Genomic DNA, 19,531 nt, shown 5'->3' with positions numbered 1-19,531 from the left:
TTTAGTGGATTCATTAGGTACATCCCTAACTGCAAAATGTGCAAATGAAATTTCTTTATCCCAATCCTCTGGATAATCTTGACTATAATCCCTCAACATGGTCTTTAAAGTTTGATGCCACTGTTCTAATGTTCCCTGCAATTCTAGCTGCTATTCAGTTGATTTAAATTGTTTTAATCCTGAAGTATCCATAGTTTCCTTGAATAACTTTGATGTAAAATTTGGCCCTTGATCTGATTGTATTTCTGTGGGTAATCCGTATCTAGTTAACATTTAAGTATCTCCTCTACAATCCTTTTAGCTGTTATATTGCATAAGGGAATGGTCTCTGGAAATCTCGTAGACACATCAATTATGGTCAATAGATATTGATTCCCAGTTTTTGTTCTAGGGAGGGGGTCTATGCAAACAATTAAGACCCTTATAAAAGGCTCTTCAAATACCAGAATGGGTATTAAGTGTTTTATCACTCCTTGAGGTTTTCCTAATACCAGACGTGTGATACGTCCTGCAAAATTCAACACATCTTTATGCAGTCTAGTTTTTGTATTTTAGCTTGAGTTTTCCATACTCCCAAATGACCTCCGACTGATGGTACTTCATATGCTACCAGCCTTTTATAACCAGGTAATAGAACTTGAGCTCCTGCCTATTTTTCATCTGCCTGAATATGTATAGGTCTCCACTTCCTCATTAAGACATAACTTTTATGGTAATAACTTATTGGTATACACTCAGATTCTTCTGTGTATGCTTTCTGATCAACTACTTTATTTCTACGTCTTTCTGTTGTAATTCTGCCAAATTCCCTGAACTAAACATATCCTCTTCGTTCTCCACCTGTTCTTGTTCTTCCTCAGCCATCTAATAAAAATGGTTTCTGATAACTGAACTTCAACTTTTTTTATCTTTACTCTTTGATTTCTCTACCTGTCTTAACCATTTGACTTGATTTATTATTGTTCCACTAATTGGGAAAAAGTAAAACGTATTGTTTCTTGTGCTATACAAAGAATACTGTTCGTAGAGTACATAAGGGAAAAGGGAAGGAGAGGGTACAGAATATAATGTTGCAATCATAGCTAGGGTATTGAGAAAGACCATCTTAATATATGGTAGATCCATTCAAAAGTCTGATGGCAGCAGGAAAGAAGCTGTATTGAGTCAGTTGATATGTGTTTTCAGACATTTGTATCTTTTTCCCAATGGATGAAAGTTGAAGAGAATATATCCAGGTGCGTAGGTCCTTGATGATGCTGGCTGCTTTTCTGAGGCAGTGGGAAGTATAAATGGAGCCAAAGGATGGGTGGCTGTTGGCGAGATGGACATGGACTACATTCACAACCCTTAGCGTAGAGAGGGACATGTCCTCCACTATGTTTCCTGAAATTGATGACTAGCTCCTTTGTTTTACTGACATTGAGAGAGACATTATTGTTGTTGCACCATTTCACCAGATCCTCTATTTCCTGTACTCCATCTCATCATTGTTTGAGACCCAGGGCACTAGTATTGAAGATAATCGTGGATTAGATGTTGTTACCTATGCTTACCGATTACAGTCTCTGGGTTAGGAAATTGAGGATCCAGTTGCAGAGGAAGGAACAGAACCCTAGGCCACAGAGTTTTGAGATGAGTTTTGTTGAAGTTTTGCTATTGAAGGCTGAGCTGTTGTCCATAAAGAGGAATCTGACATAAGTGCTCTTGTTATCTGGGTGTTCGAAGATTGAGTGAATTCATCCCGACCTGGAGATTTGTCCACTTTTAAGTTTACTAACACTCCCAAACCCTATCCTTCCCTATGTTAATTTGCCCAAACCCTCTGTTTCTCTCCCTGAATTCCATATATTCATCCTCGTTCTCTTGGGTGAAGACGGACGTGACGTATTCATTCAACACATTACCAATGTCCTCTGGCTCCAGATTATCCCCTTGATCCCTAATGGGCCCTACTCTTTCCCTGGTTATCTTCTCCGCATTAATATACTTAGACTATCTTGAGATTTGTCCTTCTTTTACCAGCCAGAGCTCTCTCATAAACCCCCTTGGCTTTCCTAATTGCTTTCTTAAGCTCCACCTTGCACTTCCTGTCCTTCACTAATGCCTCCACTGATTTATTCCTGTTGAACCTGCTAAAATCCTTTCTTTTCCTCCTCATAGTAATCCTGAGATTTGGTGCCAACATGTACCATGACATCTGCCTTATCACCCTTCCCCTTCAGGATGCCCTGCAGCCATTCAGTAACATCTTGGATGCTAGCATCAGGGAGGCAACATCATCCTGGAGTCACGTTGATGGTCACAGTATCACCTATCTGTATCCCTAATTATAGAATCCTCTATTACTATTGCCTTTCCTCCCCTGCCCCCTGTACATACAGGCTGTTTGTGGTGTTAGAAGCTTGGCTCTGTCTGCGCTCCCTGGAGGAACCAGCACCCTCATCAGACCCCAAAATGGAATAGAGTTGCGAGTGAGACTTCCAGAGAACCCATGAGCTACCTGCCTGTTTCTCTGACTGCCTGGTGGTCACCCATTCCCTTCCTTCCTCAGATCTCTTCAGCTGTGCTGTGACCATCTCTCTCACCATGCTATCCACAATGCTCTCGGACTCGCGGAAGCTCCACAGTGTTCCCAGCCGCACCATTCCAGCTCCAAAACTCGAGCTTCCAAAAGTGCACGCGTGCTGGCCCCGGGCACTGGAAATGTACCTGGCTTCCCACAAGGAGCAAGAGAAGCAAACCACGGCTTTGAGCTCTCCTGCCATGGCTAAACCCTTTATGTTTAAAAACTTTAAAGAATTGAAAAAAAAATCAAATAATTCCCTACCTTGGCTTAAATTTGTTTTTATTTATACCACTGATCTTTTTGCAATTTCTATTTTCCTACCTAGCCTTCACTTGCAAAGTCAGAAAGGCGAAGAGAGAAATACTCACTTACAGGTCACTTACCTGTGATATCTTACAGACATGCTCTTCCCTCCTGCTTTTGCCTGCAATAGTCCCCACTGACCTGTGCACACAGTAAAGAAAAACAAGATACATCAATATCTCTTCCCCACCTTCCTGAACTCACACACTTACCTTAACTCCCAGGCACTCAGAGCAGAGCAACGCTCCAAACCTAATCCCATTTGAGCCTTTTCAGAGATGCCTTATTCGACAGTAAGGGTGGATGGGATTTTTCTTTCTCTACAGTGTGTTTTGCGGCAGCGGAACGTGGTGCTCTGTTTGTTGGTTGTGGGATCTTATGGTCTCGCTATTGTTAACGGGATTTCCCATTGAACACTCCTCTCAGCCAGGAAATCCAACCATACCTTGCTTCTTTTTAGTAAATATGTAACCCCAGTCCATAAATGCATTTCATTCTTTCATTGGTCATAAGGTTCAGGTCTACGAAACAACAGTGAAAAATCACACCCTGATGTTTCACATTTGGTTTCATCTATTCTTCTCCAAAGTAATTCCATTAACATCTTCTGGGTTTTTATCCATCTTGGTTTCCATTATTCACATTGAAGCTAACCATCCCCTGCCACCAATGTTAACTCAATTCACATTGAACAAAGAAAGTACAGCACAGGAACAGGCCCTTTGGCCCTCCAAGCCTGCACTGATCATGATGCCTGCCAAAACTAAAACCTTATGCACTTACGGAGTCCATTTCCTTCCATCCCATCCTATCGTGTATTCATCTAGATGCCCCTTAAATGCCACTATTGTATCTGCTCCGACCACCTCCCCGGGCAGCAGGTTCCAGACATGCACCACCTTCTGTGTAAAAAAAAAACCTGCCTTGCACATCTCCTGTAAACTTTTCCCCACGCACCTTAAACCTATGTTCCCTTGTACTTGACTTTTCTACCCTAGGAAAGAGCATCTGAATGTTCACTCTGTCCAAGCCACAAAGTTCAAACTAAGACGCAGCTGCTTTCTTGGCTGGAGAGATTTGGTTGACTTAGTTCAATCGATACCACTTCAACCCCCCCAGTGCCCCAGCTATTCCCATTTATAAGTGTACCCATTTTTAACAAGATTTTCCCCATTGTAGATTCCAACCTCGCTGGTGTGATGTTCCCCTGGTGCGGTTTACAACAGGTTTATAGAAACGTGAACTCAATGACCTCGCCTCCGAGGTGGGGAGAAGGGAGTTCAGAGGCAAACGCGTTGCTCACCACTACCCACCATGGGTGAAAGGGAGTCGGAGAACTAAGGGACCCAGGTGGATAGGGTCAAGGGTCCGTAATGGGTTATGTGGATGACGGAGGGATCAGTCCCACAGCAGGGTACCTTTGTTGGCAGGGTAGGTGTGGAGGCCAGAGAGAGAATGTCAATTCCTGTTGGGTTGCTGGAACTGGTGTGTAGGGAGTGAGCAGGCACCAGGGCTGCATAGAGGGCGAATGTTACATGCCCAGGTAGGAGTGGGGATGGGAGGCAGTGTTGGTAGCCACTGTTGGCATGATTCTGAGAGAGGATATTGTTTGGCCCCCATTACAGGGCAAGGAAATTTTTGATGAGAGGACAATGAAGCAACTAGGAGATCTCACCTACCCTGAAGCTGGAATCCTTAGCTGAATGACCTGTGCAATCACAAGGGGTCACAGAACTGGGCCTGAAGCCTGGGCAGACGGGCCTGGGTGGAGGGAGGTTGCGGTTGACAATATAAGGCTTGTAGGAGCCACAAATATGGAGGACAGGAAACTGCCAGTGACAGTATCTGATCCTGTTAAGTTTAATATGGAGTCTTGACAACAATGAGCTGCCACAGGAAGTTTACTTTCAAATTCATATTTAACCAACCACAATGGAATTTGAACCTGGAATCCCAGAGCATTGTTCCTGGTTTGTGGTTTTCCAGTTCAGTGACCTATTAGACCCCCTTCCTGATTAACATCCCTTAGCCTCGATGCAAGAGTCAGTCATGCTCAGTTACTTAACTTGTGATGTGTGCTTGTAGCACTGATTGGCACTTATAAGTTAACCCATTGCACACTGAGTTCCCCATTTCATGAATGCCAAGGCTTGTCTTGTCGGAGCAACATCGAGGGCCGAAGGGCCTGTACTGTGCTGTAATGTTCTATGTTCGAGATGTACTGCACCTGAGGTAAGGGCCAAAGCTTTCAGAGTTTACCAGGCAGCCCAACTCCAATATATATTGTTGCAGTGACGTTCCTCACATGATATCCTTTTATTGTTCAAGATCAATTTGGCTAAAAATTAACCTCCTATACTTGTATTTGCACCTAAGTACTTGTGTGTATGTATCTGTTGTGACAGTCAGAACTTGTGTTTACCATTTTAATATATTTTACCTCTTTAATATATTTTCCTCAGTGGGCTAAAATAATCCAGTCATTATCCATGTTGATGAGAGATAGAAACATCTCTCCATGTAATTGGTTTTCTAGTAGATTTTCTGTCTCCACTGGAGACATAATCTTATAGATAAGCACATGTTATGGCTTATATATTTCAATAAATCAATTTGACATGCTTCTTCACATCCTCATGTGTGATATTCCAGAGGATGCTGTGTCATATCTGAATTGCAATTCACAGTGGAACCTTCCAGAAACTGGTCAACTTGCAATGCCAGGCATTGGGTGGCTTGTGCCAACTTTCTTTAGTTGGTATCTTTACTTGTCTTTACAAAGCCCTTTTTTAAAGGGCTTTTTTAAATAGTTCAGTATATTGTGGTCAGCCAGTGAAATAGGAAATTATTTTCACTCATGCTGAAGAACAGAGTTCTGATGAAAATTGCTGATCTGAAATGTGAACTCTGGTTCTCTCCACTGATACCGGTTAACCTGCCGAGTATGCCCAGCATTTCTGGTTTTTATTACCGATTTCCAGCATTTACACAGGTACATAAATGCCAAAACACATCACTGCATATTTACACAGGTATGCACATGCCAAAACACATTATACATGTATACATAGGTCTATACATTCCTAAACACACCCCTATATGTATACAGGCATGTACATGCCCAAACACGCTTTACATGTATACACAGGTCTATACATTCCCAAAGCACATCTCTACATGTATACACATGTGTTTGCATTAAAAATCTGCTCTGGTCATTATCACACTGCTGTTTGTGGGAGCTTGCTGTATGTAAACTGGTTGATATATTTCCTGCATTACAACAGGGATTAAACCTCAGAAAATGCTTAATAGGCTGTAATCCATTTGGTATGTTCATGCCAAAACATACCTCTACATGTATATACAGGCAAGTACATGCCAAAACACCACTCCATATTTGCACAGGCATGTAAATGCCAAAACACACCTCTACATTATTTACACAGGTGTGGACATGCCAAAACACATTGCTCCATATTTACACAGGTGTGGACATGCCAAAACACATCGCTACCTGTATACACAGGTCTATATATTCCTAAGCACACGCCCATATGTATACACACGCATGTACATGCCAAAACACACCTCTGCGTGTATACACAGGTCTATACATTCCTAAACACACTGCCACATGTATATATCCAGCTCTATACATTCCGAAACATGTTTCCACACTGACACATGGGTTAACACAGTATTTACATTCCTAAACACACATCAACATGTAACACAGGTCTGTGTCTTCATGTGCAGTTGGTGGGGGAGGCATTGTTAAATCCTCTACACACTGAAGAAGATCTCAGTGCTGCTGTCGGGGTGCACAGAGGGGAGGTGGGGTGGGGGTGGCGTTTTGCTGCTACTGCTGCCCGGGCTGTGTGTGTCTCAGTCTCTGTCTGTCTCCCCCGGGGCTGGGGGCTGCCGCAGTGCGCTTTCTGCCGGGAGGACCAGCGGCCGAGGAGGGGAGAAGATGGCGGGGCTGCTTACAGCTTCCCCCCGGCGAGCAGGTAGGGAGAAGCGGGCAGCGCAACGCGCAGCAGTCGGCAGCCCAGCCCCGCTTCCCCCGGGGGAGCGGCTGCTGCAGCCGCAGCTCCCCACTGTCCGGGAGAGGGGCTGAGTGAACAGAGGACAATACAGCAGGAGAGGCACAGCAGTGTTACAGCGATTCAGTGATACAATTGAATGGGGTGGGATTGAATCTGTTATGTTCTTATGTTCTTTTAGATTTGGCAAAAGGGGTAATTCAACCCAGAGTACATTTTTCCTTCCTCTGTAACCTTCACAAATAGAAATAAGTTTGTGCCTTTTAACTGGCTCTCTCCCTCAAATGAAGCTGCTGTGGTTTTATTTTGTCTTTTTCATTATTTTCCTCTTTTTCTTAAATGCGATGTGGAGTCCAGATGTTTAAAATGGGGGAACATCTCCAGAGGTTTATTTGTCACTTGTCGCCTCCAAGGGTAACCTGTCCTTGACCTGCCGGCAGGTTGAGGCTTGTGCTGTGAGTGGGAGATGCGGTGGGACTGGTGCAGAAATGTGCAGCCTGCTTGAGGTGGGTGTAGATGTGAGCTGATGCTCCCTCAATGCTCTTTGATTTGACACATCCAGTCTGTCTGGGATTCATATTGTCCCATGGTACATTAGCAATAATAGGGTAGTGATAGAAATGGGGGGGTTCAACTTCCCTAACATTAACTGGGGTACTGTGAAAGGCTTAGCGGGAACAGAACTCTTAAAATGCTTCCAGGAGAACTTTTAGGCTGCACATCTCTACACCCATACCACAGCATTTCCCACAAGCTCTGATGGTCCAACAAGTCTCACAACACCAGGTTAAAGTCCAACAGTTTAATTTGGTAGTAAACACCACTAGCTTTTGGAACTCTGTTCCTTTGTCAGGTGAGTGGAGAGTTCTCTCCACTCCAGGGAACTCTCCACTTAGCGCTCCGAAAGCTAGTGGTGTTTACTACCAGATAAACCTGTTAGACTTTAACCTGGTGTTGTGAGACTTCTTACTGTACTTACCCCAGTCCAACGCTGGCAACGCCACATCATATCCGACAAGGAAGCAGGCGAACCTGGACTTCACTTTAGGTTATGAAACCAGGGAAGTGTCTGATGGATCAGCGGGGAGCATTTTGATTTATTATTGCCACATATATTAACATACAGCAAAAAGTGTTGTTTCTTGCGCGCTATACAGACAAAGCATACCCTTCGTAGAGAAGGAAAGGAGAGAGTGCAGAATGTAGTGTTACAGTCATAGCTAGGGTGTAGAGAAAGATCAACTCAATGCAAGGTAGGTCCATTCAAAAGTCTGACAGCAGCAGGGAAGAAGCTGTTCTTGAGTCAGCTGGTATGTGACCTCAGACTTTTGTATCTTTTTCCCAACAGAAGAAGGTGGAAGAGAGAATGTCCAGGGTGTGTAGGATCCTTAATTATGCTGGTTGCTTTTAACGTAAGAACTAAATGCAGGAGTAAATCTGGCCCCTCGAGCCTGCTCCGCGATTCAATAAGATCATGGCTGATCTTTTTATGGACTCAGCTCCACTTACCTCCTTGCTCACCATAACCCTTAATTCCTTTACTGTTCAAAAATTTAGCTATCCTTGCCTTAAAAACATTTAATGCGATAGCCTCAACTGCTTCATTGGGCAGGGAATTCCATAGATTCAAACCCTTTGTGTGAAGAAGTTCCTCCTCAACTCAGTCCTAAATCTACTTCCCCTTATTTTGAGGCCATGCCCCCTAGTTCTAGTTTCACCTTTTGTTCTTTCTTTGTTCTTTGTTCTTTCTTTGTTCACCTGCCAGTGGAAACAACTTCCCTGCTTCTATCTTATCTATTCCCTTCACAATCTTATTGATTCTATAAGATGTCCCCTCATTCTTCTGAATTCTAATGAGTATAAGAACATAAGAAATAGGATAGTATATATAAATAGTGTATATATTTAATATATATAATATATAGTATATATAAATAGTATATATAAATATATAAATTTATATATATAAATATATATAATTTTTTTTATATATATATAAATAGTATAGCCCCAGTTTATTTAATTTCTCCTCATAAGCCAACCCACTCAACTCCAGAATCAACCTAGTGATTCTCCTTTGCACCCCCTCCAGTGTCAGTATATCCTTTCTCAAATAAGGAGACCAAAACTGTACACAGTACTCCAGGTGCAGCCTCACAAGCACCCCCTATATAGCTGCAACATAACCTTGCTGTTTTTAAACTCCATCCTTCTAGCAATGAAGGATAAAATTCTATTTGCCTTCTTCATTACCTGCTGCTGTAAACCAACTTCTTGTGATTCTTGCACAAGGACACCCAGGTCCCTCTGCACCGCAGCATCCTGCAATTTTTTTTACCATTTTCCTACCAAAATGGATGGTCTCATAGTTACCAACATTGTACTCCATCTACCAGATCCTCACCCACTCACTTAGACAATCTATGTCCCTTTGCAGACTTTCAGCGTCCTCTGCACACTTTGCCACTCATCTTAGTGTCATCTGCGAATTTTGACACACTACACTTGACCCCCAACTCCAAATCATCTATGTAAATCATAAAGAATTGCAGTCCCAACACTGATCCCTGACGCACACCACTAGTCATTGATTGCTAACCAGAAAAACACCCATTTACCCCCACTCTTTGCTTTCTGTCAGTTAACCACTCCTCTATCCATGTTAATACATTATCCGTAACACCGTGCACCTTTATCTTATGTGGCATCTTGTCAAATGCCTTCTGAAAATCCAGATACACAACATCCACTGCGTATGTAATGTTCTCAAAGAATTCCACCAAATTAATCAAACATGACCTGCCCTTCATGAACCCAAGCTGCGTCTATAAATTGGACAATTTATATTCAGATGTCTCGCTATTTCTTCATTGATGATAGATTCAAGCATTTTCCTTACTACAGAAATTAAGCTAACCGGCCTTTTGTCTGCCTCCTTTTTTAAACAGCTGCGTCACATTTGCTGATTTCCAATCTGCAGGAACCACTACAGAGTTCAGCGAATTTTGGTAAATTACCACTAGTGCATTTGCTATTTCTCCCGCCATCTCTTTTAGTACCCTGGGATGCAGTCCATCAGGACCAGGAGACTTGACTACCTTTAGCCCCATTAGCTCGCCCAACACTACCTCTTTCATGATAATAGTTTCGAGGTCCTCACCTGCCATAGCCTTCCTGTCATCAATTTTTGACATTTTATGTCTTCCACTGTGAAGACCGACACAAAATACCTCTTCAATTCTTCTTATTTCCAGTTATTACATCCCCCTTCTCATCCTCTAAAGGATGAATGTTTACTTTAGGCACTCTTTTTTGTTTTATATATTTGTAGAAACTTTTGCTATTTTTTGTTATATTCTGAACTAATTTAGTCTCATAATCAATCTTAGTTTTCTTTTACAGCTTTTTTCATGGTTTCCTGTTGATCCTTAAAGATTTCCCAATCCTCTAGTTTCCCATTAATCTTGGCCACTTCTTGTGCCTTTTCTTTCAATTTGATATCTTCCTTCATTTCCTTAGATATCTGTGGCTGATTATCTCTTTTTTATATGGTCCTTACTTATCACTGGTATATACTTTTGCTGAGCACTGTGAAAGATTGCTTTGAAAGCCCCCCACTATTCCTCAATTGTTCCACCATAAAGATTTTGCTTCCAGTCTACCTTAGCCAACGCCTCCCTCGTCCCTTTGTGGTCTCCTTTGTTTAAGCACAAGACACTGGTATTGGATTTTACCTTCTCGTGCTCCATCTGTATTTTAAATTCAACCATACTGTGATTGCTTCTTCCGAGAGGATCCCTAACTGTAAGATCATTAATTTATCCTATTTCATTACACAGGACCAGATCTAGGATGGCCAACTCCCTCTCAAGAGGATCCCTAACTATAAGATCATTAATTTTTCCTATCTCATTACACAGGACCAGATCTAGGACAGCCTGCTCCCTCATACTGTTCAAGGAAGCTATCGCGGATACATTCTATGAACTCCTCCTCAAGGCTATCTTGACCGACCTGGTTTGACCAATAACATGTAGATTAAAATCCCCCATGATAATGTCCGTACCATTTTTACATGCATCAGTTATTTCTTTGTTTATTTCTCACCCCATCATGATGTTATTATTTGGTGGCTTATAGACTACACCTATCAGTGACTTTATCTCCTTACTATTTCTAATTCCACCCAAATGGATCCAACCTTTTTTTCCATAGAACCTGTATCATTTCTCACTAACACCCTGATGTTGTCCTTAAATATCAGAGCTACACCAACTCCCTTACCTTCCTGTTGGCCCCTCCGAACATTCTGATACCCCTGGATATTTAACTCCCAGTGACCAGGTAACCATGTCTCTGTAATGGCCATCAAATCATACTTCTTCGCAATGATTTGTGCCATCAACTCATTCACCTTGTTTCCAATGCTACGAGCATTCAGATAAAGTGACCTTATGCTAGTTTTTGTACCTTCTTTTTTGAGTTCTAACACTTCCATTAACAACATCTCCTGAGTTCTCCTTCCTTTTAACTTTTTTCCTGATTTTTGATGTAGTTGGAACGTTCTCCCCACATTTTGTCCTTGCTCTCTCCTTCTCAGACTCCTTACATAGGTTCCCATCCCCCTAGCATATTAGTTTAAACCCACCCCAACCGTTCTAGCGAACACTCCCCCAAGCTCATAAATGAATATTTCTCGTCAGTATTTACTGCTGAGAAAAGCATGGATGTTAGGGAACTTGGGGAAATAAATAGTGATGTCTTGAGGAATGTACGTATTACAGAGAAGGAGGTGCTGGAAGTCTTAAAGTGCATTGAGGTAGATAAATCCCCGGGACCTGATGAAGTGTATCCCAGGATGTTGTGTGAAGCTAGGAAGGAAATTGCGGGTCCCCTAGCCCAGATATTTGAATCATCAATAGTCACGGGTGAGGTGCCTGAAGATTGAAGAGTGGCAAATGTTGTGCCTTTGTTTAAAAAGGAAAAGCCTGGGAACTACAGGCCAGTGAGCCTCACGTCTGTGGTGGGTAAGTTGTTGGAAGGTATTTTGAGAGACAGGATCTGTAGGTATTTAGAGATGCAAGGACTGATTAGGGACAGTCAGCGTGGCTTTGTGAGTGGAAAATCATTTCTCACAAATTTGATTGATTTTTTTGAAGGGGTAACTAAGAAGGTAGATGAGGGCAGTGCAGTTGATGTTGTCTACATGGACTTTAGCAAAGCCTTTGACAAGGTACTGCATGGTAAGTTGTTGCATAAAGTTAAATCTCACGGGATCCAGGGTGAGGTATCTAAATGGATACAATATTGGGTTCTTGACAGAAGCCAGAGGGTGGTTATAGAGAGTTGTTTTACAAACTGGAGACCTGTGACCACTGGTGTGCCTCAAGGGTCAGTGCTGGGCCCACTGTTATTTGTCATTTATATTAATGATTTGGATGAGAATATGGAGGGCATGGTTAGTAAGTTTGCAGATGACATTAAGATTGGTGGCATAGTGGAGGGCTGAAGGGCCTGTTTCCTGTGCTGTACTGTTCTTTAGTGGACAGTGAAGAAAGTTTCTCCAATTGCAATGGGATCTTGATCAATTGGGCCAGTGGGCTGACTAATGGCAGATGGAGTTTAATTTAGATAAATGCGAGGTGATGCATTTTGATAGATTGAACCAGAACAGGACTTACTCAGTTAAGGGCACTGGGGAGAGTTACAGAACAAGGGGATCTAGGGGTACATGTTTCTAGCTCCTTGAAAGGGGAGTCACAGGTGGACAGAGTGGTGAAGAAGGCACTCAGCATGCTTGGTTTCATCAGTCAGAACATTGAATACAGGAGTTGGGACGTCTTGTTGAAGCTGATAAGACATTGGTAAGGCCACACTTGGAATACTGTGTGCAATTCTGGTCACCCTATTATAGAAAGGATATTATTAAACTAGAAAGAATGCAGAAAAGATTTACGAGGATACTACTGGGATTTGATGGTTTGAGTTATAAGGAGAGGCTAGATAGACTGGGACTTTTTTCTCGAGTGTAGGAGGCTGAGGGGTGACTTTATAAAGGTCTACAAAATAATGAGGGACATAGACAAGGTAGATAGTCAATATCTTTTCCCAAAGGTAGGGGAGTCTAAAACTAGAGGGCATAGGTTTAAGGTGAGAGGGGAGAGATACAAAAATGTCCAGAGGGGCAATTTTTTCGCACAGAGGGTGGTGAGTGTCTGGAACAAGCTGCCAGAGGTAGTAGTAGAGGTGGGTACAATTTTGTCTTTGAAAAAGCATTTAAATAGTTACATGGGTACAATGGGTATAGAGGGATATGGGCCAAATGTGGACAGTTGGGATTAACTTAAGGGTTTTAAACAAAAAAGGGCAGCATGAACAAGTTGGGCCAAAGGACTTGTGTCTATGACCCTATGACATCAGTGCCAGTCCTGCCCAGGTGTAACCTTTCCAATTTGTACCGGTCCCAATGCCCCAGGAATCTGAAACCCTCCCCCTGACACCATCCTTCCAGTCTTATATTTATCCGATATATCCTCTCATTTCTACTCTGACTAGCATCTGTGGTAATCCTGAGATTACTACCTTTGAGGTCCGATTTCTTGACTTTTGGGAGTTAGGTGAAGCAGGCGGCAGACGTTACAAGAGAGAGTACTGATTGGTCAGGAAGTGTTATTATTTCCTTTTTGCTCTTGGCATTGTGGTTGTTGTACACTATAGCAGTGTTTGTGAGTAATTTCTGTGGTTTATGGTTTGAAAAGATTATATTCAGTCGTAACGAGGAGCAGGAAAGAAAGGCCCTAGAAAATTGGATATAATCTGAAACAAAATATCTTTCAAAAGTTTAATTTAAAAAGGGTAAGACATGACAGGAGAGCTGTGGTTTCCTCCTCTTGCTTCATGTGGCAGGCTCCCCGTATTCTGCTTTTAGGACCTCACCCCTTTTTTTAACCTCTGCCATTTGTGCCAACATTACTACAACCACTGGCTGTTCACCCTCTCCCCTTCAGAATATCCTGCAGTCGCTCTGAGACACCCTTGACCCCAGCACCAGGGAGGCAACATACCATTCCTGGAGTCTTGTTTGCGGCCACAGAAACTCCTGTCTATTCCCCTTACAAGTGAACCCCCTATAACTATTGCACTGGCACCCTTCTTACCCCTCCCCTCTGCAGCAGGACCAACCCTGGTGCCACGAGTTTGGCTGCTGCTGCCACCTTCCCTGGAGAGATCATTCCCCTTCATAGTATCCAAAGCCGTATATCTGTTTTACAGGGGAATGGCCACAGGAGATCCCTGCATTACCTGCCTATCTCTGTTCCTCCATCTGGTGGTCACCCATTCCCTTCCTGCCTGTGGAGTCTGAGCCTGCCGTGTGACCAACTCTCTACACGTGCTATCCTCGATACTCTCTGACTCGCGGATGCTCCACAGTGTCTCCAGCCGCTGCTACAGTCTGAATCTCAAGCTGGAGACACTTCCTGCATACATGCTGACCCAGGGGACTGGAACTGTCCCCAGTCTGCCACTTGGAGCAAGAGGGACAAACCACAGCTCTCCTGTCACGCCTTACCCTTTTAAATTAAACTTTTGAAAGATGTTTTGTTACAGATTATATCCAATTTTCTAAGGCACTTCTTTCCTGCTCCTTGTTACTACCAAGTTTGGCTTTTCAAACTATAAACCATTGAAATCACACACAAACACTATTGTAGTGAACAACTACAATGCCAAGAGCAAAAAGAGAAAAGTGACACTTACTGACTCATCAGCACTCTCTCTTGTAGCCTCTGTTGCCTGTTTCACCTAAATCCCTGTGTTCACCTAACTCCAAAAGCACTCACGGTGCAGTGGGAGCAGCGCTCTGAGGCTTCTGTTTTTATAGGCACAACTTACAACTGGTTTTAACTAGTTATATAAACAATCAGCCAAGTTCAGTTGGGAGCTGCCTCAGCTGATTCCTGTTGCAGGAATGCACTAAAGTGAAGCTTTTAACTTCCCAAATAAGAACTATTTCTGGGTCTGTACTCGTTAGAGTTTAGAAGAATGAGGGGAGATCTCATTGAGACATATAAGATGATGAAAGGGATGGATAGGATAGAGGTGGAGAGACTCTTCCCGCTCAGAAAGGACAGTAGGACTAGGGGGCACAGCCTCAAGCTAAAGGGGGGGCGGTTTAGAACGGAGTTGAGGAGGAACTTCTTCACTCAAAGGGTGGTGAATCTCTGGAATTCTCTGCCCGTTGAAGTGGTGGAGGCTGCCTCGCTAAATATTTTTAAGTCACGGGTAGATAGGTTTTTGACAGAAAAGGGGATTAAGGGTTATGGGGAGAGGGCGGGAATGTGGAACTGAGCCACGACAGATCAGCCATGATCTTATTGAATGGCGGGGCAGGCTCGAAGGGCTAGATGGCCTACTCCTGCTCCTATTTCTTATGTTCTTATGTTCTAACTAATTTAGTTCACCCTAAAAGCAAGTTTAATGACTACTTACCTCCTTATAACTCCGTGTTCGCTCAACTCCAAAAGCACTGCTCACAGTCTGGCAGCACAGTCACCGTGCAGTCTGAGGCAGCAGGAACTGTAGACAAAGTCAATAGATGGGAGGCTGCTTTGAGTGATGGACTGGGCTTCATTCATGACCTTTCGTAGTTTCTTGCGGTCTTCAATAGTACAGGAGCCATACCAGGCTGTGATACAACCAGAAAGAATGCTTTCTATGGTGCATCTGTAAAAGTCGGTGAGAGTTGTAGTAGACACAGCAAATTTCCTTAGTCTCCTGAGAAAGTGATGCAATGTTGGCCTGCGGAATTGGATGATCTCCTATGGCACTGCTCAGAGTCTTGCAGACAGCGAGCAGAACTCTTTAGATTCAAGGTTATTATGGAAAAGGATGGGCCTGAAATTTAAATTCTAAACTGGGGGAAAGCTGATTTTAACAGGATCAGGTATAATTAGGCCAGAGTGGACTGGGAGCAAACACTTTGGGTAAATCTGTGACGGAACAGTGGGACGCATTCAAGAGGAAATAGGGAGAGTACAGGGCCAAAATACTGCAAAAAGGTTGAGATCAACAAATCCAGTGAACTCTGGGTATCGAAGAATATCCAGCATTGGATGAAAAGGAGAAAGGAGGCTTATGGCTGACATCAAGGACTTGAAACAGCAGAAGGATTTGAGGAGTACAGAACGCGCCAGAGAGAACTTGAAAAGGAAATTAGGATCAGGGAGGGCTCAGTGGTTACCACTACTCACAATGCCAAGGACCCGGGTTCAATTCCAGCCTTCCAGTCTGTGTGGAGTTTGCACGTTCCCCCAGTGTCTGCGTGGATTTCCTCCGGGTGCTCTGGTTTCCTCCCACAGTCCAAAGATCTGTGGGTTAGACGGATTTGCCATGGTAAATGTGAGGGGTTATGTGGATAGGGCAAGTGGTAGGCCTGGATAAGATACTCTTTCAGAGAATCAACGCAGATGCAATGGCTTCCTTTCATGCTGTATGGCCTTGTAAGTACATTAAGGGTAAAAGGATAACTCGGGGAAGAGTACGGCCTATTAAGGTCTACAATGGCAATTTACATAAGAACATAAGAAATAGGAGCAGAAGTAGGCCACCTAGCCCTTTGAGCCTGCCCCGCCATTCAACAAGATCATGGCTGATCTGTCGTGGCTCAGTTCCACATTCCCACCCTCTCCCCATAACCCTTAATCCCCTCGCTTATCAAAAACCCATCAACCCGCGTCTTAAAAATATTTAGCGAGGCAGCCTCCACCACTTCAACGGGCAGAGAATTCCAGAGATTCACCACCCTTTGAGTGAAGAAGTTCCTCCTCAACTCCGTTCTAAACCACCCCCCTTTATCTTGAGGCTATGCCCCCTAGTCCTATTATCCTTTCTGAGTGGGAAGAGTCTCTCCACCTCTATCCTATCCATCCCATTCATCATCTTATATGTCTCAATGAGATCTCCCCTCATTCTTCTAAACTCTAACGAGTACAAGCCTAGTTTATTCAGCCTCTCCTCATAGCTCAACCCCCTCAACTCCAGCATCAGCCTAGTAAACCTCCTCTGCACTCCCTCCAAGGCCAAAATATCTTTGCGCAGGTGCGGCGCCCAAAACTGCACACAGTACTCCAGCTGCGGCCTCACCAGTACCCTGTACAGCTGCAGCAAGACCTCCCTACTTTTATATTCAATCCCCCTCGCTATGAAGGCCAGCATCCCATTAGCCTTCCTGACCACCTGCTGCACCTGCAGGCTGGGTTTTTGCGACTCATGCACAAGGACCCCCAGGTCCCTCTGCACCGTCGCCTGCTGCAGTTTTTCGCCACGTAAGTAATAGTCCTTCCTACCATTATTCCTACCAAAGTGAACCACCTCGCAATTGCCAACATTAAATTCCATTTGCCAGTTCCTGGCCCATTCGCCCAGCCTATCTAGATCCTTCTGCAGACTCTCCACACCCTCCGCACAATTTGCCGTTCCACCATACACTCGGTTCCCTCCTCCAGATCATCTATATAAATGGTAAATAGCTGAGGCGTGGAACTGGCGTACGTAGGTAGGGTTTTAAATAAATACTTTGTGTCGGTGTTCACTAGTGAGAGAGATGACGTGAGAATAGAAATCAGAGAGAAGGACTGTGATGCAATTAAATAAATTAACACAGACAGAGAGGAGATTCTGAGTGGTCTGGCAGGTTTAAAAGTAGATAAATCTCCGGGGCCAGATGAAATGTTGAGTGAGGCAAGGGAAGAAATAGCAGGGGTGCTGGCATAATGTTCAGTTCCTTTCTGGCTACAGCAGAGGTGCCAGATCATAGAGCAGAAAGAGGCCATTTGGCCCATCAAGTCTGCACCAAACACAATCCCACCCAGGTCCGACCCCCATATTATACCCACTAATCCCTCTAGCCTACACATCCCTGGATATAAGGAGCAATTTCTTAGCAAGGCCAATCAACTTAACCCACACATCTTTGGACTGTGGAAGGAAACCAGAGCACCCGGAGGAAACCCACACAGACACGAGGAGAATGAGCAAACTCCACACAGGACAGTGACCCGAGCCGGGAATTGAACCCAGGACCCTGGAGCTGTGAAGCAGCAGTGCTAACCACTGTGCTACAGTGCCTCCCAGAGGACTGGAGGTCAGCCGATGTGGTACCATTACTCAAGAAGGGAGGAAGGGATAAATCAGGAAACTACAGATCCGTCAGTCTAATCCCAGCTTTTCCAACCTAACCAAAAGCCTCTCTGAAACCTGGCCTGAGTGGGATGCTCTTTCGGAGAGATGATGCAGACTCGATGGGCCAAATGGTCTCCTTCTGCACCATAGGGATTCGAATTGCTTGAAACTTGATTTTGCTCATACATCTCATTCCAGTGATAATATCGTCAATGGCACAAAATGTGTGTGCTGAAAGTTAAAGGCTTACTGCATTTTGCTCACTTTGTCCTTCATCGGTGTTTGGTGAATTATTACTTAATCGAACCTTAATGGTTGCAAGTGGAGATGCTCTGAATTATCGAAATGGATTAATAGCCATTGTGTTTGCGGTGTTGTTGTGTGATAGGATACCTTAACGTCTCAAGAGCATTTTGTTAACAGTTTAGAAAGGGTGAATGAAATTGACCTTTTTTAAAATCTGCTTTAAATACAACCTCTCAACAAGGGATACTCAACAAATGCACTTTTTTTTAATAATTTCTAACTAAGTAGCTACGTATTATGCATTCGAGTGCCTGCCCCCTCCTTTAGTAATCACAGTAATGTACCTGTTAGTGCAGCGATTGTGAAAACAGTGTACATTCAATTCCTCAACCTGATTGTTCAGTGACACTCAAATTGTCTGGCCAGGATTCCCTGATCCCAAATTCTGCGCACTGTTTTGACTTCACCAAAAACAATTGAGGCGACCTGATAGAGGCTTATAAGACGTTGAGAGGTACAGATAGGGTGAGTTCTCGGAGGCTATTTCCCAGGGCTGAAATGGTCGCTACGAGGGGACACAGGTTTCAGGTGCTGGGGAGTAGGTACAGAGGAGATGGCCTACTCCTGCTCCTATTTCTTATGTTCTTAGCAGCAAGACCTGAGTATGATACTCTTTCAGAGAGTCACTGCAGACTCGATGGGCTGAATGGCCTCTTTCTGCACTGTAGGGATTCTGTGGATAAAAGCAAATTACTGGGGATGCTGGAATCTGAAACTGAAAGAGAAAATGCTGGAAAATCTGACAAAGGGTCATCTGGACTCGAAACGTCAGCTCTCTTCTCTCCTTACTGATGCTGCCAGACCTGCTGAGATTTTCCAGCACTTTCTCTTTTGGTTAGGGATTCTATGGATCATTGCCTAATCCCCTGGATCTATTTTGGGAGATTCTTCCATAGTCTTTGAAAATGGATCAGCCAACCATAATTGCTGGGTGTTGGAGTGTGATTACGAGTGTGTGTATTTCCTGCCCACTGTTTTCGAGATGTGGCTGACGAGACAGTGTTTGAAAAACAGTTGAATGTGTTGACATTAAGAATAGAAGTTCTGAGCTGGGTCAGAGGTACGGTGCCAAACTCGATTTGATTTCGAGGAGTTTTGATGACCACTTGAATGTAACTCAGTGAAGGAA

At 43.7% G+C, this 19,531-nt stretch overlaps 1 protein-coding gene across 2 annotated transcripts in view; it reads left to right on the top strand.

The window, feature by feature from the left end:
• The first annotated feature begins 6,826 nt into the window (after positions 1-6,826).
• Positions 6,827-19,531, top strand: part of LOC145353390 (MAP7 domain-containing protein 2-like) — a 141,068-nt gene continuing 128,363 nt past the window's right edge. For both annotated transcript variants that reach the window (XM_080204118.1, XM_080204120.1), the window contains exon 1: positions 6,827-6,879. In XM_080204118.1, the coding sequence (XP_080060244.1) occupies positions 6,843-6,879 (37 nt within the window). In that variant the 5' untranslated portion in view covers positions 6,827-6,842. The remainder of the gene's footprint in view (positions 6,880-19,531) is intronic.

This window comes from Carcharhinus amblyrhynchos, chromosome 15, assembly GCF_965287045.1.
Source record: "Carcharhinus amblyrhynchos chromosome 15, sCarAmb.v2.hapA, whole genome shotgun sequence".
Classification (NCBI taxonomy): Eukaryota; Metazoa; Chordata; class Chondrichthyes; order Carcharhiniformes; family Carcharhinidae; genus Carcharhinus; species Carcharhinus amblyrhynchos.
The sequence above is the reverse complement of the archived record's forward strand: the minus strand, read 5'-3'. Positions and strand labels throughout refer to the sequence as shown.